Source organism: Pagrus major, chromosome 24 (genome assembly GCF_040436345.1).
Source record: "Pagrus major chromosome 24, Pma_NU_1.0".
Taxonomy (NCBI): domain Eukaryota; kingdom Metazoa; phylum Chordata; class Actinopteri; order Spariformes; family Sparidae; genus Pagrus; species Pagrus major.
This window is the reverse complement of record NC_133238.1, coordinates 11,056,909-11,073,581: the sequence shown is the minus strand read 5'-3', so window position 1 is coordinate 11,073,581 and position 16,673 is coordinate 11,056,909. Positions and strand designations below refer to the sequence as shown.

The 16,673-nt window shown below is 42.2% G+C and overlaps 1 protein-coding gene across 1 annotated transcript; it reads right to left on the bottom strand.

Annotated features, from left to right (window-relative positions):
* Positions 1-6: 6 nt before the first annotated feature.
* On the bottom strand, positions 7-16,634 carry LOC140992449 (rho GTPase-activating protein 20-like). The gene is made up of 15 exons (XM_073462746.1): positions 16,572-16,634; positions 12,646-12,731; positions 9,949-10,122; positions 9,628-9,777; positions 8,966-9,007; positions 8,779-8,863; positions 8,542-8,619; positions 7,871-7,937; positions 7,180-7,556; positions 6,264-6,428; positions 5,647-5,759; positions 5,316-5,508; positions 4,228-4,342; positions 3,073-3,986; positions 7-2,610 (listed from the first exon to the last, which is right to left on the bottom strand). Exons 1-15 carry the CDS (start codon positions 16,632-16,634, stop codon positions 1,837-1,839), a joined length of 3,396 nt encoding a protein of 1,131 aa, XP_073318847.1. The 3' UTR covers positions 7-1,836.
* Between the last annotated feature and the right edge of the window lie 39 nt (positions 16,635-16,673).

Below are 16,673 nucleotides of genomic sequence, written 5' to 3'. Positions count from 1 at the left end.
CACTGATCAGATTTTCACTCGTAATTTTATTTAAAAGCAGATTTTTAGGCGTATCAACACAGCGTATGAATATAGAAAGGAGGCATAGACAATATAATAAAGCAACAGTCTTGAGCTGCATAAAACATAAAGCTTGAAAATGTTTACATAATAGAAATATTGGGACATGTGATTAATTCAAATCAATACAGGCTTCTGTGAAAACCACAAAGTTGGCAACAAATGGGAAACGAGGATTAAATCTACTGCATATATGAGCTGGAACACGTGATTTAAGTGCTAATGCATTGAAGCGTTTGAAATGTGCGTAATGTAAAAGGACATAAAAGAGCAAAGACTCACGGCGGCTGGCAAAACCTAATCAGTGTCCTCTAGTAAAGTTCAATAATGATATTTCACTCCAGACACTTGAGTTGGCAAAAAGCCGTACAACCATGACTAGAGACCAAAATAAAAGCACAGATCTGTTCGAAATAATGAATAATAATATGACCATTCACTACAAAAGCTGTGTACATTCAGTACATATTGTGTAAGTTAAGATGCTAACAGTAGCATGATATCTAAACTATAATCATGATTGTGTTAGCCATTAAATAAGCTTCTATTTTCTTATGAAATTACTACAGGCCAAGTTAACAAATCTAATTACATCCCACAATTGGGCTTGATTTTTTTTAATTAAAGGTGCAATATGTAAGAATTTCAGTTTAAAACATTCACATTTCAAAATGAACTAAAGTTATCCACAAAACGTGAAGGAACAGTCATGTATTGTGTTGCAGGGATATCTATTGAAGTTAACATGCTAACGAGGTTATAGTCTGATAGTAAACAACGTCAGAGCTCCCCAAAACTCCCAGTACAGGCAGTGTCATCCTATACAATTGCTAGCAGCACAGCTAACTAGCTAACACCAGCTACATTTAGCAGCATTTAGCGGTTATTCTGGTGATACGCTGCCCCCTGTCCGTTCGAATTCGACAGGTGGCCAATTCTTACATGCCTTTAACCTATCCCGAAACATCTTTTTGTTAGCTATTGTTAATGCTTCTGAGCTTTGGACGTAATGTTCAGGTACTAATGCTAAAATTAGTAGCATACAGTAAGTTACAGCAGACAAACACACTGTTAAATCCATTTCTTACACTTTTATGCTTTTGTTTTGAAAGGCGTATGGCGTTGAAAAAGTTGTCTAGGTCAGTGGTACTCTATTAAGCATCCTATTTAACTATAGAAGTCAAGTGTTAACACGATCCTTAACCAGTTCTTAACACTTTAGCTGTCATGCTTGAACATTTCTAAGAATAAAATGTGAAAAAAAAGTAACATCCCACCAAATACGCAAAACAGTTTTTATGAACAAGGCAACAGCAGGTAGTTTTAATTGGCAGGTTTCAACTTTGGCCTAATATAGTGTAAAATTAAAAGACAACCCATCAGCTTAGGCCAAGATAAATCTTTCAATATAAATAAGGTTACAAAGTAATTTTCCTTCTGCGTGTTGTGCAATGTTTACATTCCCTTAATGGCAATAAGCTCTAGGCAAAGATTGAAATGTGCTTATTTTCTCATTTGTTTAAAAAAATGTACCTAGTCTTGCGTGAAACGAGTTTTCTCTGTTTGTTCTACCACAGAAAACCAATTAAGTCCTGTTACAAATTCAGAAAAAACGTATCGCTGTGTACTATGGTAGAGCCCAATGCATCTAATGAAACACAGAAAAGCATCATTTTTAAAGGAAGTGAGTATATCTGATATTTTTATTCTAAGGTCGAGAACAGCAGTGAAGTCATGTATTTCCAGCGTTGGCTGCGCCACAGGTTACGGTCAGAATCAGACGTAGGACTCTTCAGCAAACAGAAGCTGGTCAAAGTCTGCTTCTGCTGAGGGGTCGCTGCATCTCTTCACCCACTCCCTGCGACTCTCCACCAGAGCGAGCGCCACCTGCTGGCTGCTCTGAGGGTTACTGCACGGGTGAGAGGAGAAGTAGTCCTTCACAGCTTTGGTGGCGTACGGGGAGAGGCAGAAACGGGCCTCTGTCGTCCCGCCCTGTGCGTCCACCTCTGTAACCTTCAGTCCTGGGTCGCTGGGCAGCCTCGCCCGCGCGAGGGTGGAGGCTCGCTCCACAACCTGCCGTCCGGGTTCTGAGCCCCGGCGCTGGTAGAGCCTGGGGTGGTGTTGCTCCTCCACGGAGTGAGACTTGTTTTGCTTGAACAGAGACAGAGATGGCCCACTCTGCTTGTAAAATAAAGATGGCGACGGCTGCTTCAGCTCACTTTCTGCTGCGTGGCTGTGGTTGGTGCCACCTCCTTTGTTGGCATGTGTGTCTGAGGAGTGGGACCAGGGAGATTTAGGAAAGTGGAGGCTCCCTGTAGAGCGATGGTGGGAAGGAGGGCTGGATGAGTTCTGTTTAAGATGTGTAGACTTGTGGGACTCCTGTGCAGGCTTCCCCTTTACACCACCACCTCCTCCATCTTTTGAGGTCCTGCAGGTTGTTTTGGGCTTGGGTTGGCTGCTGGAGATGCGTTTCCCATCTCCCTTTTCGCCTGCTTTTCCTTTCTCTGGGATGAGTTTCCCAAGAGTGAGCGACTTGTCAGTGGGTCCTCCCTGCTTGAAGAAACACAGGGAGAAAAATCCAAACTTATTAAAGGGTAACTCCGCCAATTTTACACATTAAAGTGTGTTTACAGGTCTTGTGGAGTACTACTGCATATGTGGAAAAAGTAGCATAAAGCCTTCTGTGGCTCCAGAGGAAGCTACATGTAATATGATAAATTGCCTCCAGTGAGGTCACTCAGTGGCTCAGTACCAGCAGAGATCTTAAGGTGTTGAATGGTTTGTGACAAATGCTCACTACATGTCCTGACAGTCCAGCCACGTAATGTGTCTCACTGGGTTGCCTTTGGTTGTCCCTGTAATGTCACACGTGTCACGTTATGGCAGGATTTTGATTATCCACTCCTTCTGCTCACAAACCATTCAACATCTAAAGATCCCATGTGTTTTACATCCATAGTGGCATTAATAGTGCGTATAATTTGATTTTAGATAATCTGCTATAAGACTCACCCCAGTCTTGTCTTCCTCTTCCTTCTCTAAATTGTCTTGTTGGGTTAGTGACAGCCTCCGGCCTTTCTTTAGCCAGGAGTTTGGGTGGAGGCCCCTGCAGCCTTTTAAAGTCCCCCAGTTGACTGGTTCTTTAGGTGGGGAGCCTTTTGGACAGGTCCCCTGGTCTGGGTTTCCGCTAGAGGTCAGAGTAGAGGTGATGGTGACGGGTGTAGAGGAGGAGGGAACAGATGATGAGGAGGAGGAGTTGGGCAGGTCTGTCTTGGTTGGCTGCAGCGTCCTTCTGGTCATCCAGGTTTTGTCACCGCTGAGGGAGTCCGGAGAGTCCAGGGGGGAGTTGGTTGGTGCAGGGGAGACGGGGGTAGAGGAGAGGCTGGACAAGCTCGTGTCCAGAGCTGCTGACCTCACCCCATGCTCACCTCCACCCATCCTGGTCTGACCTCTTGGGACAGTGAGGCTGCTGTGCTTCTTGGCAGGCTCTTCTTCACCATCGTTATCCTCACCAGTGAGACCTTCAGTGCTTCTTGAAGCACACGGTCCAAACTTGGCCATGTATGCTATAGCTGGCTCTGAGCGCCGCCGCTGTCTGCGCAGACCATCCAGAGACAGGGAGTCCAGGAGGGAGGAGTTGTCCACAGGTGGTGCATCCTGGTTGTGGCAGGAGAGGTCTGGGTCCTGCCTCCTGCCTCTGGTTCTTAACTTGAGGCCGTGCAGGCTGTCGGTTTGGGTCTGGTTTATATCCGGGTCTGTGTCTGGGTCGTAGTCGCTGAATGTGAGGATGGAGTCCATGCTGCCTTGTAGTGGTTTGGGTCTGAGCTGCCTTCTGCTGCAGAAGCCCGGTGAGCCACCGCTGCTGTTGTCCAGCTCGTTCTCAAGACTGTCGTAGGATGAGTCGGTCAGAGGGAACAGCCACGGGTCTGATGGTCCAGGAGAAGCGACGAGAATTGAGGGAGAACAGAAAAACAGATGTAGGAAGACTGAGAAACTGTTTGCAATATATATATATATATATATTTTTCTGCTCAGGACTTGGGAACGAAACAAAACTCAAAATACATGCAGAAGATGAATAGGAAGTAGACCGGTACCATGACTGTTAACCCCTCTCCAGTTGAGACTTCAACAAAAACATTCAGTATATGTCAGTTGTTTTTCTACCTGATCCCAAATCGTCAGTGTTGCATCTTTGTGGCGGCCCTCCGAACAGAGAGGACGGATCCTCTCCCAGAATCTGCTGACAGTGTTCAATCATAAACTTCACCAGCTCGCAAACCTGCAGCAGACAACAGGAAGAGAACTGGTATTTAACAAGTGAAACAATTGTTTTAGTGTTCTCAGTGTTTTCAAGGCTGCATGGAAACACTTTGTTCCAGAAATGTTACACTTTAAGTGCTGAAAACAAGAGATCGAGTGTCAGTGTGCTTTCATCTGACCTTATTTCTAGAGCTTGTTCTGTTCCTGTCCATATTTCAAAAGGTGAAACTGCTCTAAAATGAGACGTTTTATCCTTTCTAGAAAGCTAATTTGAGACATTCCTATAAGAAAAGCTGGTCAGAGGTGTTACAGTGCACTCACTAATACAGGAATTAAACAAACAGAAATCATTAAGTTGACTGTTTAGGCAGTTCAACGTGTGTGAATGAATATTTTAAGACCAAATAATACAAAATACTGTGTAAACAAGCTGTAAAAAAGAATTTCTATATCCGAATCAGAGGAGAAGCAGTTGTTTTTCTGTTTTTAATGCCCTGCAGACAAAACCAACAAACTTCTCTTTGTTTCTGAGCCGTGTCTCGGCTTAGACACACTGATTTAATTGTGTTGCAACAATCCTGGGTTACAAAGTCATTATAGCAGGAGTAGCCAAAGTTACAACGGCCAATTCTATTGAGGTCTGGGTCAAATTCCACAAATTGTTCGCTGTTAAACTGATATTCAGAATGAAATGAAATGTCATTGAGTGTCAAAATCTGATCCCACTTAAGGTCTTTAAAGCTTTTTGGAAAAATATATCAAAATATTGTTGTTAGGAATAAGCTTGAATACAAATTAAATCCCAGAAAATGGTTGATTTTAAACATAACCTGGTGTTTCATTTACACAATCATTCATTGTAAACCCAAAAAATGGAATCCATTATAAAAGCGACTGAGTTTCAGCTCACCACAGCTGATCTTCTCAGACAAAAACAGTCTGATCAGCCTTTTTTCAAAGCTGCAACAGGGTGAACTTCCTCCCCCTCTTACCTTCTTAGCTCCTTCTCCCTCCACCTCAGGGCTACAAGGCGCTCCAGGAGGCCAAAGCAAGCTGGGAGCGATGCACACTGATAAATTGAAAGTGGTCATCTGGTTCTCCTGCGCGTTGCTCTGAATACCGTGCAGCATGGCTAACAGGTAGCGTAGCAGCAGCGCGTTCTCTTTGGGCAGACGACAAATCATCCTGCAGAAAGACATAAAGCAGAGAACGGGAAAAGAATAAAATGGTGTTTTGTGTCGACTTTGAACATTGACACTCTTCAGTGGTTAAAATACCGTAAGGAATCTCATTAAAAGGCACTAAACAGACTGTGCATGTTACCTCTTTACGTCCTGCACCTGTTCTTCCTCGTCCTCTTCTTCCTCCAGCACGTCCATCCATTCTTCATGCAGCTCGCAACACAACAAGCTGCCCGGGATGCTGCGCAAGAAATCCTGAAAACATGCACGCAAGATGATGTCCGACTGAAAATGTATCACTCAGTATAAAAGAAATTTACAAATGACTGTGTTGGATAACTGAGTTGGTGTGAGACATTTTTATGAGTTGGTATAAGTGAGATGAAAATGGGCCGTGACTGTGACAAATAAAAATAATGGATATGAAAGAGTTGCCATGTGAAGACGTGACTCAGTTTAAACACTCGTGCACAGAAGCTCTGTTATCCCTCCAGATAATAAGACATTATAATCCCGATCACATTAACAAACCAATCCGAACAGCTTGTCCTGATAACGAAGCTGCATCGCTTGTCACGCACAGGCTGAGTAGGATGAATGCAGATTAATTCTGTGCTTACAGATGTGGGTCAATAAAGTAACAGACCCATTATTTCTCAAACTAAACAGGTAAGATCATAATTCCACCTGAATATGAGTGCTTCTTTCAAATCCGTCTGAAATATTCACACAGAGACGAACACACTCATACTGCTGCACCTTAAAGACTCCAGCGATGATAAAGACGTGGTCTTTTGTGAGAGGAAGGTGAGACGATCCGCTGTCCAGAGAGTCCCGCAGTTCCCTGACAGCCCGAGCTCCAGCCGGCCGACGGAAGATCCCCCGCGTCCATGAACCCTCGGAGTACAGAAACGCCAGCATGTCCTGGTGAGAGGACAGGAAGTCAACAGTTTCTTGCTATTTGTTTACCATTACAATACTGAATGAGAAAGACGGAGGAAAGAAGTATGACCCCCTCCAGTGGACATCCAGTGTGCTTCAAATTGTTCCCCAGCCTGTTTCAGTCTTAAAAAAATTAGCCACCTGTCAAAATCACACTCAAAACAAGTAGGGGGCAGCTTATCATCAGACTAACCGCTAACTGCTGCTAACTGTAGCCAAACTGCTAGCTGCATGGCTAACTGAGTTAACAATCTAATAGCAGCTACATTTGGCAGCAGTTAGCAGTTACTCTGGTGATATGTTGCTCCTGATTGGTTTGGATTTGACACGTGGCCAATTCTTACATATTGCACCTTTAATCTAGTCCCATCAACCTCCGCTATACTTGTGTTTAGTGCAATTTAGCAAATGTTAGCATGCCAACACAAACTAAAATGTTGACAAGATAAACGTCATACTTGCTTGTCAAACATCTACATGCTAACATTGCTATTGTGAGCAGGTTAGCGTTTAGCGTACAGCCTCATAAGGCTGCTAGCATGGCAGTAGACACTTGGTCTCGTTTCTCAAAGGAAGACAAAGCAAAAAAAATATTTCAGTTTGATGTGATTGACTTTAAAACATATTGAGGATGTCTGCAGATGCATAAACATGATTTGGTTGATGGATTCAAACTAGAAGGCTCAATTTTGATCTGTTGCGTTTTGATACGATCTGAGATGTACCCACTCACCATGACTGGCTTCGGCAGAGCGTCCTCCACACAAACAGAGCTGAGCGGCTGTCCGAACAGGCAGCCGCGAGCCACGCCGAGGGACAGTTCATTGAGGTGAGAGGAGGAGCCTCTCCAGAAGGCCCAGGTGATCAGAGAGCGCCTCCTTTTAAACGACTTCCGAGGCAACTCTGATCTGACCTCCCCCACAGACAAGTGCATTATGTCAGTGGGTCGAGGCTTCAGGATGAACTGGCACTGCTTGTACACCTGCAGCTGCTCCACCTGCATGGCCTCCTGTCTGTCCGCAGGTGATGCAGCTGCGTCCCTTCCACCACCGCCTCCTCCCTGAGAGTGTCTCACATGGCTCATCTGGATACTGAAGGGGAACTCATGACCTGAGACAGAGGAGAGGCAGCATCACATCACTCCCCGGAGGCTCGTTGTAGTTGCTATAGCATCAACACCACCACAACATCACAATGTTCGTCAGCACACACACGCTGTTACCCCTGGTTCCTTCCCAGCAGGAGCAACATCACACAACACACTTCTCTGGGAATGAATGGTACTAGTGTGTCTGAAACAACATCTCACCCCTCTGTCAAGACTCAGAGCGCTGCTTCTCAAACCTTTTCAGAAAACATTCACACCACACAACAACAGGAAGTGATGACATTTTGTCAAACTAGTCTAGCTGTCGCTCACTGACCGATGAGAGGATAGGGGGTGTTGTCTCTTTTAGAGATGACCCAAAGCTGGAAGTCCTTCACATTTCCCTGTGTGAAACAGAGACAAAGATAGTCAGAGAAACAAGACACACACTCTTCACAGCCTCGGAGAACAAGAAGCCTCAAAAACCACACCAGGCTCTTCTGCAGGGTGCAGGAAGGGATACGTATTCGGAAGCCGAGATGTGACAAAGACAAGTATTCTCTCTCAGTTTTCACATGCTGCGTGTTTACATCACATGCGCGTTGTGTAACCTGGCCGGTGAGGCTACAGGGCTCCTATGTCGGTGAGAAAATGTCGGTACTGCTGTGTGACATTTGTTTTATCAAGGTCAGCCATCGTCAGATAAGTTTGCTTTAATGGACAGCAACACCCCTTCAATTTTATCTGTTCCGTGATTGGTTAGCTTATCTGATGGGACAGCAAACAGAGCAGCTGGCTGCTGTGATTACAACACTAGATTAATGAATATAATAAAAAAAGCCTGACCGATACAAGATACAAACTGTTCTCTTACAAATACAAATCTGGTTGCTTACCGATATGCTATATCTGCAACAAGCTGATTTAGGTCGATATATTGGTCTAACTCTAACTGATATTATTACATGATTGCATTAATGTGGGCTAAAAAATATTTTCTTCACTCACTATGATGCTAAACTGCTGCAGGGCCAGTCGCACCACCTCATTGGTTGAATCCCAGTTGCTGACGGGAAGCGTCTTGGTCTAATCAGGGGGAGAGGGCAGCAGACACACACACAGGATCAACAGAGGATCACATACTCTCAACACACATTAACATTTCATCTCTGGATCATTAATAAAAGTGACAGAGCCAGAAAATCATGTACCATCATCTCAAAGTGGGAAAAAATGCAAACTTACGACGGCAAAAGTATTGATCCCCTTCCCGTACACTCTCAGAGGAATAGTTTTAGGTTCTTCATTCTCCTTCTCTTCTTTTATCCGACTGGAGGGAAATCAAAGAGGAAAACACGACGTGTGAGATTTCTCTCTACACACACGTGGACACACTTAATGTTGATGTGTGGAGGCTTTAAAAGGAGTTTACCTTTTGAGGAGGGAGAGCCATTTCTCTTTCTGTTCTGCTGAGCTGAGGAGACACGGAGGAGAACGTCACAGTCACACATCACTGCAGTGCGTGGTTATATAGTTTTTAATCTTTTAATGGGATTTATAAGTGTTAACAAGTTTTAATGGGTTCTAGTCGGAAAAGATTTCAATATCAGGTTGAGCAGGACATGGTGTCGTCTACAGGTGTCAGACATTTAAATTTGATGGTATTTTCCACTTTTTTCAAGGTATTTTTAACCAAGGAATAAGGTATAAGACCTCACAAATCCAAATTTAAGACTTAAGAATTTAAGTCTTTATGGCTCATCCTGTCTGGTTTATCTTCGTGTTGCATTCAGGGTCAAGTTTACGGCATCACCAACATATTTACTAATGAAGCATAAACACATTTTACAGCCTCTGACGTAAGGCAGCATGAACATAAACCAGGAGCCTGAATAAGGAGACAAAAAAAGGCTGGATCATCTGTTTTTGTGTTTATGAGATTGATCTCAGTTATTTATCTGTTTATAAATGAAAGCCATTCCAGTATGTGTCAGTATTTGTGTGTTTCTGTGTACAGTGTATGTGCAGATTCATAGCAACATAAATAATAACATCACTGGACTGGTTTCAAATATTTACGGGTGTGTTTGTTACCTAAACATGGCGACATAGTTGCAGGTGGGCCAGCCCATGACGAAGCTCCTCTCGGGGTTCGTGCTGCCCTCACACACCTCGTCCATGCAGCAGGCCGTCCACATCTCACACACACGCACCTGGGCCTTCTGTTTGAAGTGGTTGGCTGATCTGAAAACACAGAGAAATGAGCACCAGTGCAAACGCCCACACACACTCCAATTTTAACATTAGACGCAGGTATTAACCTGATTCACAGGTGAAGGGCGCGAGGAGCGGCCAAAATGTTCCTGAACGGCTCCGCACGAGGATTAAAATACAGCAACACACACATGTGCTTACTTGGCTTTGGCGATCACCAGCGTGTCAGTGAACAGGAAGAGGTGTCTGTCCTGGGTCTGCATCCCGGTCTTGAGCTGAGCGTGACCGTGGAGAAGAAACGACCTATCAGAGCCGACGAGGAAGGACTGGACCAACGGGCAGCTCTCTGGGCACACAGGAACCAGGAAGCTCTCTCTGGAACACAAACACATGGAGACAAAAATCACTGATGTATTTCATTTTACACATTGAAATAGTTTCAGTACAATTACAAAACAGATCATTCCTCAGACACTTATTGCAAAGGCTGCTGATCAAAAATACTGCCAGGATTACTGTCAGCTTCCAAATCTCTGCCATATCGTACCGACAGCATGTGATGCAGAAACTTGCTTTTGAACCAGTGTGACTGACCGGTAATGCTGAACAGCTCACTGAGTCAAATAAGGAGACATTAAAGTTTAAAGTGTTTGTCTATTAGAGGGCGTGTTCGGTGGTGACGTCACGTTCTGAACAAAGACTGTTTCATATAATGCGTGGTCAGTCAGTGCCTCGTTTATTAAATAATAGATTTTATTAGATTATTCACTTCAGATGTCTGTCTCTCTCTCAGTCTGGTGTCCTTCATCAAATATATCTTCCAAATACTGACATATTAAATTTGCCTGATCCTGATTTGACTTGATTTTTCAGATTCAGAGACTGATAAGAGATCACAGCGCTCTTCATTATGTAAACTGTGTTATATACTGTGATGTATAGCTGGTTAGCCTGAGAGTTGAGTGTGGTGTGGGGTCAGGGAATCTGCAGGTTTCATAAAGTCGAATCTGTACTCTCATTCCTTAAATTGATGCAACTTTTGAATGGGATCTTTTAAAATGGTTAATAAGCAGCGAAAGTGTACGTGTTACTGAATGTTTACTGAGCCAAAAATTATTTATTGCTTTATTTTTGGCATTTTTATTATTGTTCAGTGGTTTTGTTTACTTCAGAACCAGGCCACCATTTAAACGAATTAGTGGATTAATTTGTGTGATATTTACAGTGCTTATTTGATTTCTGTGCAAGAATTAGATGAGAAAGATCTGTTCGCTCTGTCAGAAGCTACAGCCAGTAGCCGCTTAGCTTAGCTTAGCACAAAGACTGGAGACGACAGCTTCCAGCTCCAAGTCTTGAACAAGTCAACAAAAATATAACAATAAAGATCAAGAAAAAATAGTTAGACAATTAGTGGACAGACGTATAGATCGTTCTTTTTATTTATAGCTGAGCATGATAGTGAATAAGCGTTTTTTTAGAGCTTATATTGCTCGGTTCAGTGGACTCAAGACCAATTCAATTAAATGACCAAAAATGCAGTTAAACAGACAAATAATTCCAATTGAGCAGATCTAATAATTGTCCGAGACATAAAATAAGGTTGTCAACCAGTTTTTAAGAGATATGACTTCATACGTCTGTGTTATATCGAATTAACCGTGTTTAAACTCGGAGTGAGTCAACAGTTGGGGTGGGTGTTTGTTCAGCCAGCTGACCCAGCCCACCCCCTGCAGGAGCTTTTTAACGAGGTTATTTCTTCTTCACTTTCCCACTCCATATGTTCAACGGCAGAGTTATTAATAGATGCCTGATCCTCCGATAAGTCTAGTTACAGGAGGATTATCTATCGTGTGGGTTCAACACCTCGCTCGGGGTTGTTCCCGGGGCATGCGAGCGTGCGTGCGTGTGCGTGCGTGAGAGTGTGTGGCTTCAGCGTGGCCTGACATCAGTGACCTCTGGGCTGCAGAACTGGATGAAGACTGATTTCTGAGGATGTTATAACTGACTTACCGACACTGTTGAGCATTGTTGGTACCTGTGGTGACACTGAGGATGCAGATACACCTGCAGCCTGGGATAGCTCAAATACAGATGGTTGATATAAAGTGTTGGCAAGGTGCACCTCTCTTACATACAGTAAGAGCTCACCTTGGCAGGAGTTTTGTCCTGTCAGCCAGAACAACCCTGATCAGACTGCCCCACTGACACGGTTATACAATTCCAGAGTCGTCTGTGTTGGTGCATATAGGTGTATTTAAGTATAGACAGGGACACATTGTATAGTGTCTATTTATAAGTGTACATGTCATACAGTGTTGTCTATATCTGCATGTGTCTGTGTGGAATATGTACAGGTTGTGAAAACAAATCTCACTCTGGGACAATAAAGACTAAAAGTGGACAGTTCCTAACTATAGCTGGCTAAGTTTTCGACTGGAAGTCAGGCGATTTGTGTTGGTCAGTTTTGTGCAGAAGTTCATTGCCCAGCACAGACAGGATTTACATGAGCCACAAAGAAGGTTGTGGTGAGAAAAGACACCTCGACCTATAACTAAATCAGATTATTTTGCAAAAAAGGGGCAATTGCATTAATGAGACTAAATTCCTGGATCCCTTTACCCAGATTCGCGCCAAGCGTTAATGTGGTCTATTCTGGGTCGGGACCCATCCTCCATGGAAGTTTTGTGGAAATCCGTTCAACAGTTTTTGTGTAATCCTGCTGACAAACCAACCAACAAACACACGGTTGAAAACTAAAGTAGTAATAACTAGTCCTAAAGATTGTGAGATTACAAATTTACAAGGGATTTTTAAAACTGGGTGAACTCATAGAATGCGATGTTGGTTTTGATCGAGTACATAATCAACGACTGCTGCTTTAAATGTATTTTACAGTACCTGGAGAGGGTCTTGGACCTGGTGAGAGCCTTGCTGATGACCAGAGACGGGGCGGACTGGCGCCGATAACTCTGAGACTTCAACCGCTAAAACAGACAAAGAGAGACAGTGAAAGTTAATCTGAATCAAAATACTGTCTGTCCACTGCATAATTACCACATATTCATAACATTTATGTATTAAGGGTGTGGCAGAAAGTCATGTTGTACACCATAAGCTCTTCCCGCTCTCATCTTTCTCAATAGTCTCATAGGTCTACGCTGAAATGTCTAAAAAAAACACACAAATAACCTGAATGAAACCTTTTTACTTCTGCCTGCTCTATCTGACCACACTGCCCTGCACATATAAAAAGGCTCAGATCTACAACGACAGCTGGACGGAGTTTACTCCATGCTTATGTCATGTTTACACTTTCCTCGTTCGTTACATAAGCCGATGCCTAACACAAAATGTTCCACACATAGTGTTCAACACATTAATCAGATCATTGGGACTGACTGTGGCCTCGAAAAGGACGGGAACATCAGGCTGAAGCAGGAGAATTTAAACACGGAGGAATGTTGGAGGTAGTCTTTACTATCCGTCTGTACCATGACACTCTGGACCTCTCTCACACTTCAACTACTCCATAAAAACCAGCTAGAATTTATTTTATTTATACATTTCTCAATTTAATCTTTACTCGTTATATTTAAGTGTTTAAATTGTGTCATTTCATAAGTACATAATGCCTTTTCTTCATCCAAAGTCTTCTAAGTTGAAATAAAACAAGACTAGACAAATACATGGCACTTCAGTACTGAATCAATCCATTGTTCCCTCCTACTGAATAAAACATTGCTGCATATTAAGATCCCTCTTTTCTGTGCTGGATCCTATTATCCCAGTTTCCTCACGAGGATCATTAAAGTTTCATTTAATCTAATTGCAGAGGGATTTGAGTGTGAAGCTGACAAACATTACATAATGAGTTTTTTCATTGTATGTCAGATTAACACACTCTGTGGTACCGCCACCTAATAGTTATTGTGTTAAGTTTAATCATTCTTAGGTTTGTGGGTTTTAAAGGTAATCTAACCATAAAGTTTTGTGATTAAAATCTAAATGAAGAGCCTAATGTGAATAAGCCTGAGTACACAGTTGCAACCGTCTGCCTGACATTTTATACTTAATGGCAGTTTACAGGTAACACTGTTGTAACCACAGTGACTTCAGGATGAAATACTGACGCTTTGGGTTGGCGTCCAACCCGAGCTGCCAACCCAAAACATCAGTATTCAACGACCTGGGGATGAGACTCAACAATCAACTATCTTTCTCCAGGAAGTTAAATTTTGTTGCTTTAAAAGTCTTTAAACACGTTTAACTTTAAAAAGTGTTCCTCTTTTCTTTACATAACTTTGTAAAATGAATTTCATATTATTTGAGCTAAAAGTCAACATGCTAAGATTTAAGCATGTTAGCATTAGCATGTAGGCTTGGGCCCTTGAGAGTTTAGAGGGATGGGAACCAGCGACAGACTAGTTGCACCAAATACTGCAGGCTATTCTTTTATGTTTACAATTCATTATTTGCTTATTAAAAGTTCTTATTTAATTGTATTTTGTTATTTAAAAGTGTTGAATGTGTTGCTGTGAAGTGAGAAGTAATGAAGTGAACAGCCAATTAACCTCTCAGTCATTTACTCATATAATTCATACTACTAATCAATATTAAATACAAAGTATTACATATATAAGTATATGAAATACTCAAGTTTTAACAACTCATCCCAAGGGTTACATGAATGTCGGAACCAAATTTCATGTCAATCCATCAAGAGGTTTTGAGATATTTCACACTGGTGCAGGCGAACCAGGAGACTGACATTAGTCAGCAATTCGTCTGTTTGCCTCTTTGACCTTTCAGTCCAAAAAAAATCTCCACAGTGAGAAAAGATCAATCCGCCTCCATCCATCCACCATCCACCATGCACGTCTAAGCATTTTTAACATTTCACAATGTAATATGACTGACTTAGCGGGGTCGCACCGTGGTGAAACATTCCTTACACTCCAGCCTCAATGTTACCTTAAAATAACATACATAAGCCAACATGGAGATATGGGTTTATGCTGGGAAAGAAATCCACTGACCAACACCAGCCCAGCTCTGATATTACTGACTATTTCAACAGAAAGCAGCATAAAAGGAAATTCATTCATAGAGAGTGTTTCCAGACTATCATACCGCCAGCAGGTGCCACAGGGCTCAAAGTACAACGATTCAACTCATGAGATACGCCAGATTTAAACATTCAGCTAAGATTTTGTGCCAAATATATAAAAGAAGAGACAAACACAGGATTGAGTTCGGTACAGGTGGGACTGCACGTCTCAAGTGCTCACTGTATTTACTCATACTGTCAAGAGTCTCCACAGTACGAGCAGCGATGATGCACGATGGTTATAAACTGTTTTCCTGTTTCATTTTTAAGACGGACAAGCAGTCCAAGAAACAAACACATTTACTTTAGAGTGATATAAAACAGAGAAGAGAAGCGAATCCTCACATTTGAGGAGCTGGAACAAGAAAATGATTGAAACTTTTGCTTGAAAATGAACTTTAACGATTAATTGATTATTATTAACAGCTGGCGATTAGCTTTCTGACTTGTGTCAGCGCAGAAATACACATAACCAACAACCCAACTGCATACCAGACTACAGATATGAATTGTTATCATCGTAAGGTAATAGTAAGTCTCCTTATCTATATTAAACAACTTTAATAATCAACTAATTATGTGTTCAAAACTAGTTTAAATTAGTTAAAACTTTATTTTAAGACACTTTAACTGGTTATGAAACAGTCTTATCTAAATACTGATGTCTCTATATGACCTACATAATTAAACAACACCATCAGTGAGAAGATTTAATCTTTTCTGCACAAGTCTTATTGTTATTCCTGACGCCTGTCACCAGGTCAGATTCACAGCCTGAGGAGTGAAGCTGCTCGGCAGTCTGGTGGGATGTCACAACACTAAAACAAAGCTGACTTTTTGTTTTCGCCAATCAACATAAAAAGTTCCTTGTAGCTTTAATAAATGGTCCAAACACACTATAATGATGTTGTAAGAACACTTAACGTTTCATATTCATTATTCATTGTTTTAGTTGTTGACAGTTACATTATAGCAAATGATATAAATGCTGTCATGGAGGGTATTTTAAATAATGTGATCACACTGGGAAATAACTTTATAAGATAAAATACACTGATATATTGTATATAAATTGTATTACTGGCTATTTATCACCAATAATTAGTTATTAATGATATGATCTTCATTGTGATGCTATACTGTCTAGTACTGGCCAGTGTTTTACTGGCGCGCAGAGCTTTAGCCAATTAGTTTGGAGACACAAACCTCTTAATTACCAGTGTTTTTAATCTACTTTACCCAGAGGCGGGCTGACAGCCAGTGTACTGGTCATAATGGGCTCTTTCTGTTCATCTGGCGCTGCTGCACCAATATGATATTATTTATGGGCGTTTGAGGTATTTTGTACACCGTCATCCCAAAGTGTTCCTGCTCCTTCAGTTGTTTGACTGTCTTCATGGAGGCGGGGTGTCACTTGGGTAAAAGTCTTGAACTCTGAACTCCTCTCTCACCCGACTGTTCACAATACACTCATTCATGCGTCGGTTTCCTCCTACGAAAATGTCCTTTTTCTCATTTCATCGGGCAAATGAGCGCAAACGGAATAAAAGAAGCTGAAAATAACAGTCTTCCATTTGATAACCTGGAAGATCTGGAGACAAACTCTGCGCGCAATCAGGTTGAGAAGAAATTACGACACTTGTTTTCCATTACAATTAAAACCAGAACTATCTGTTAACATTGACAAAGACTCACAACATTGTCAGAAATGTCATACCCGTTTGTTCTCTTGCTGTCCTCCGCCTCGGCTGAGGCTGTCCTGTTGCTGTTGTGGAGACATGTTGTCCATCCAGCCTCCAGACGACCTACAGCTCACTGT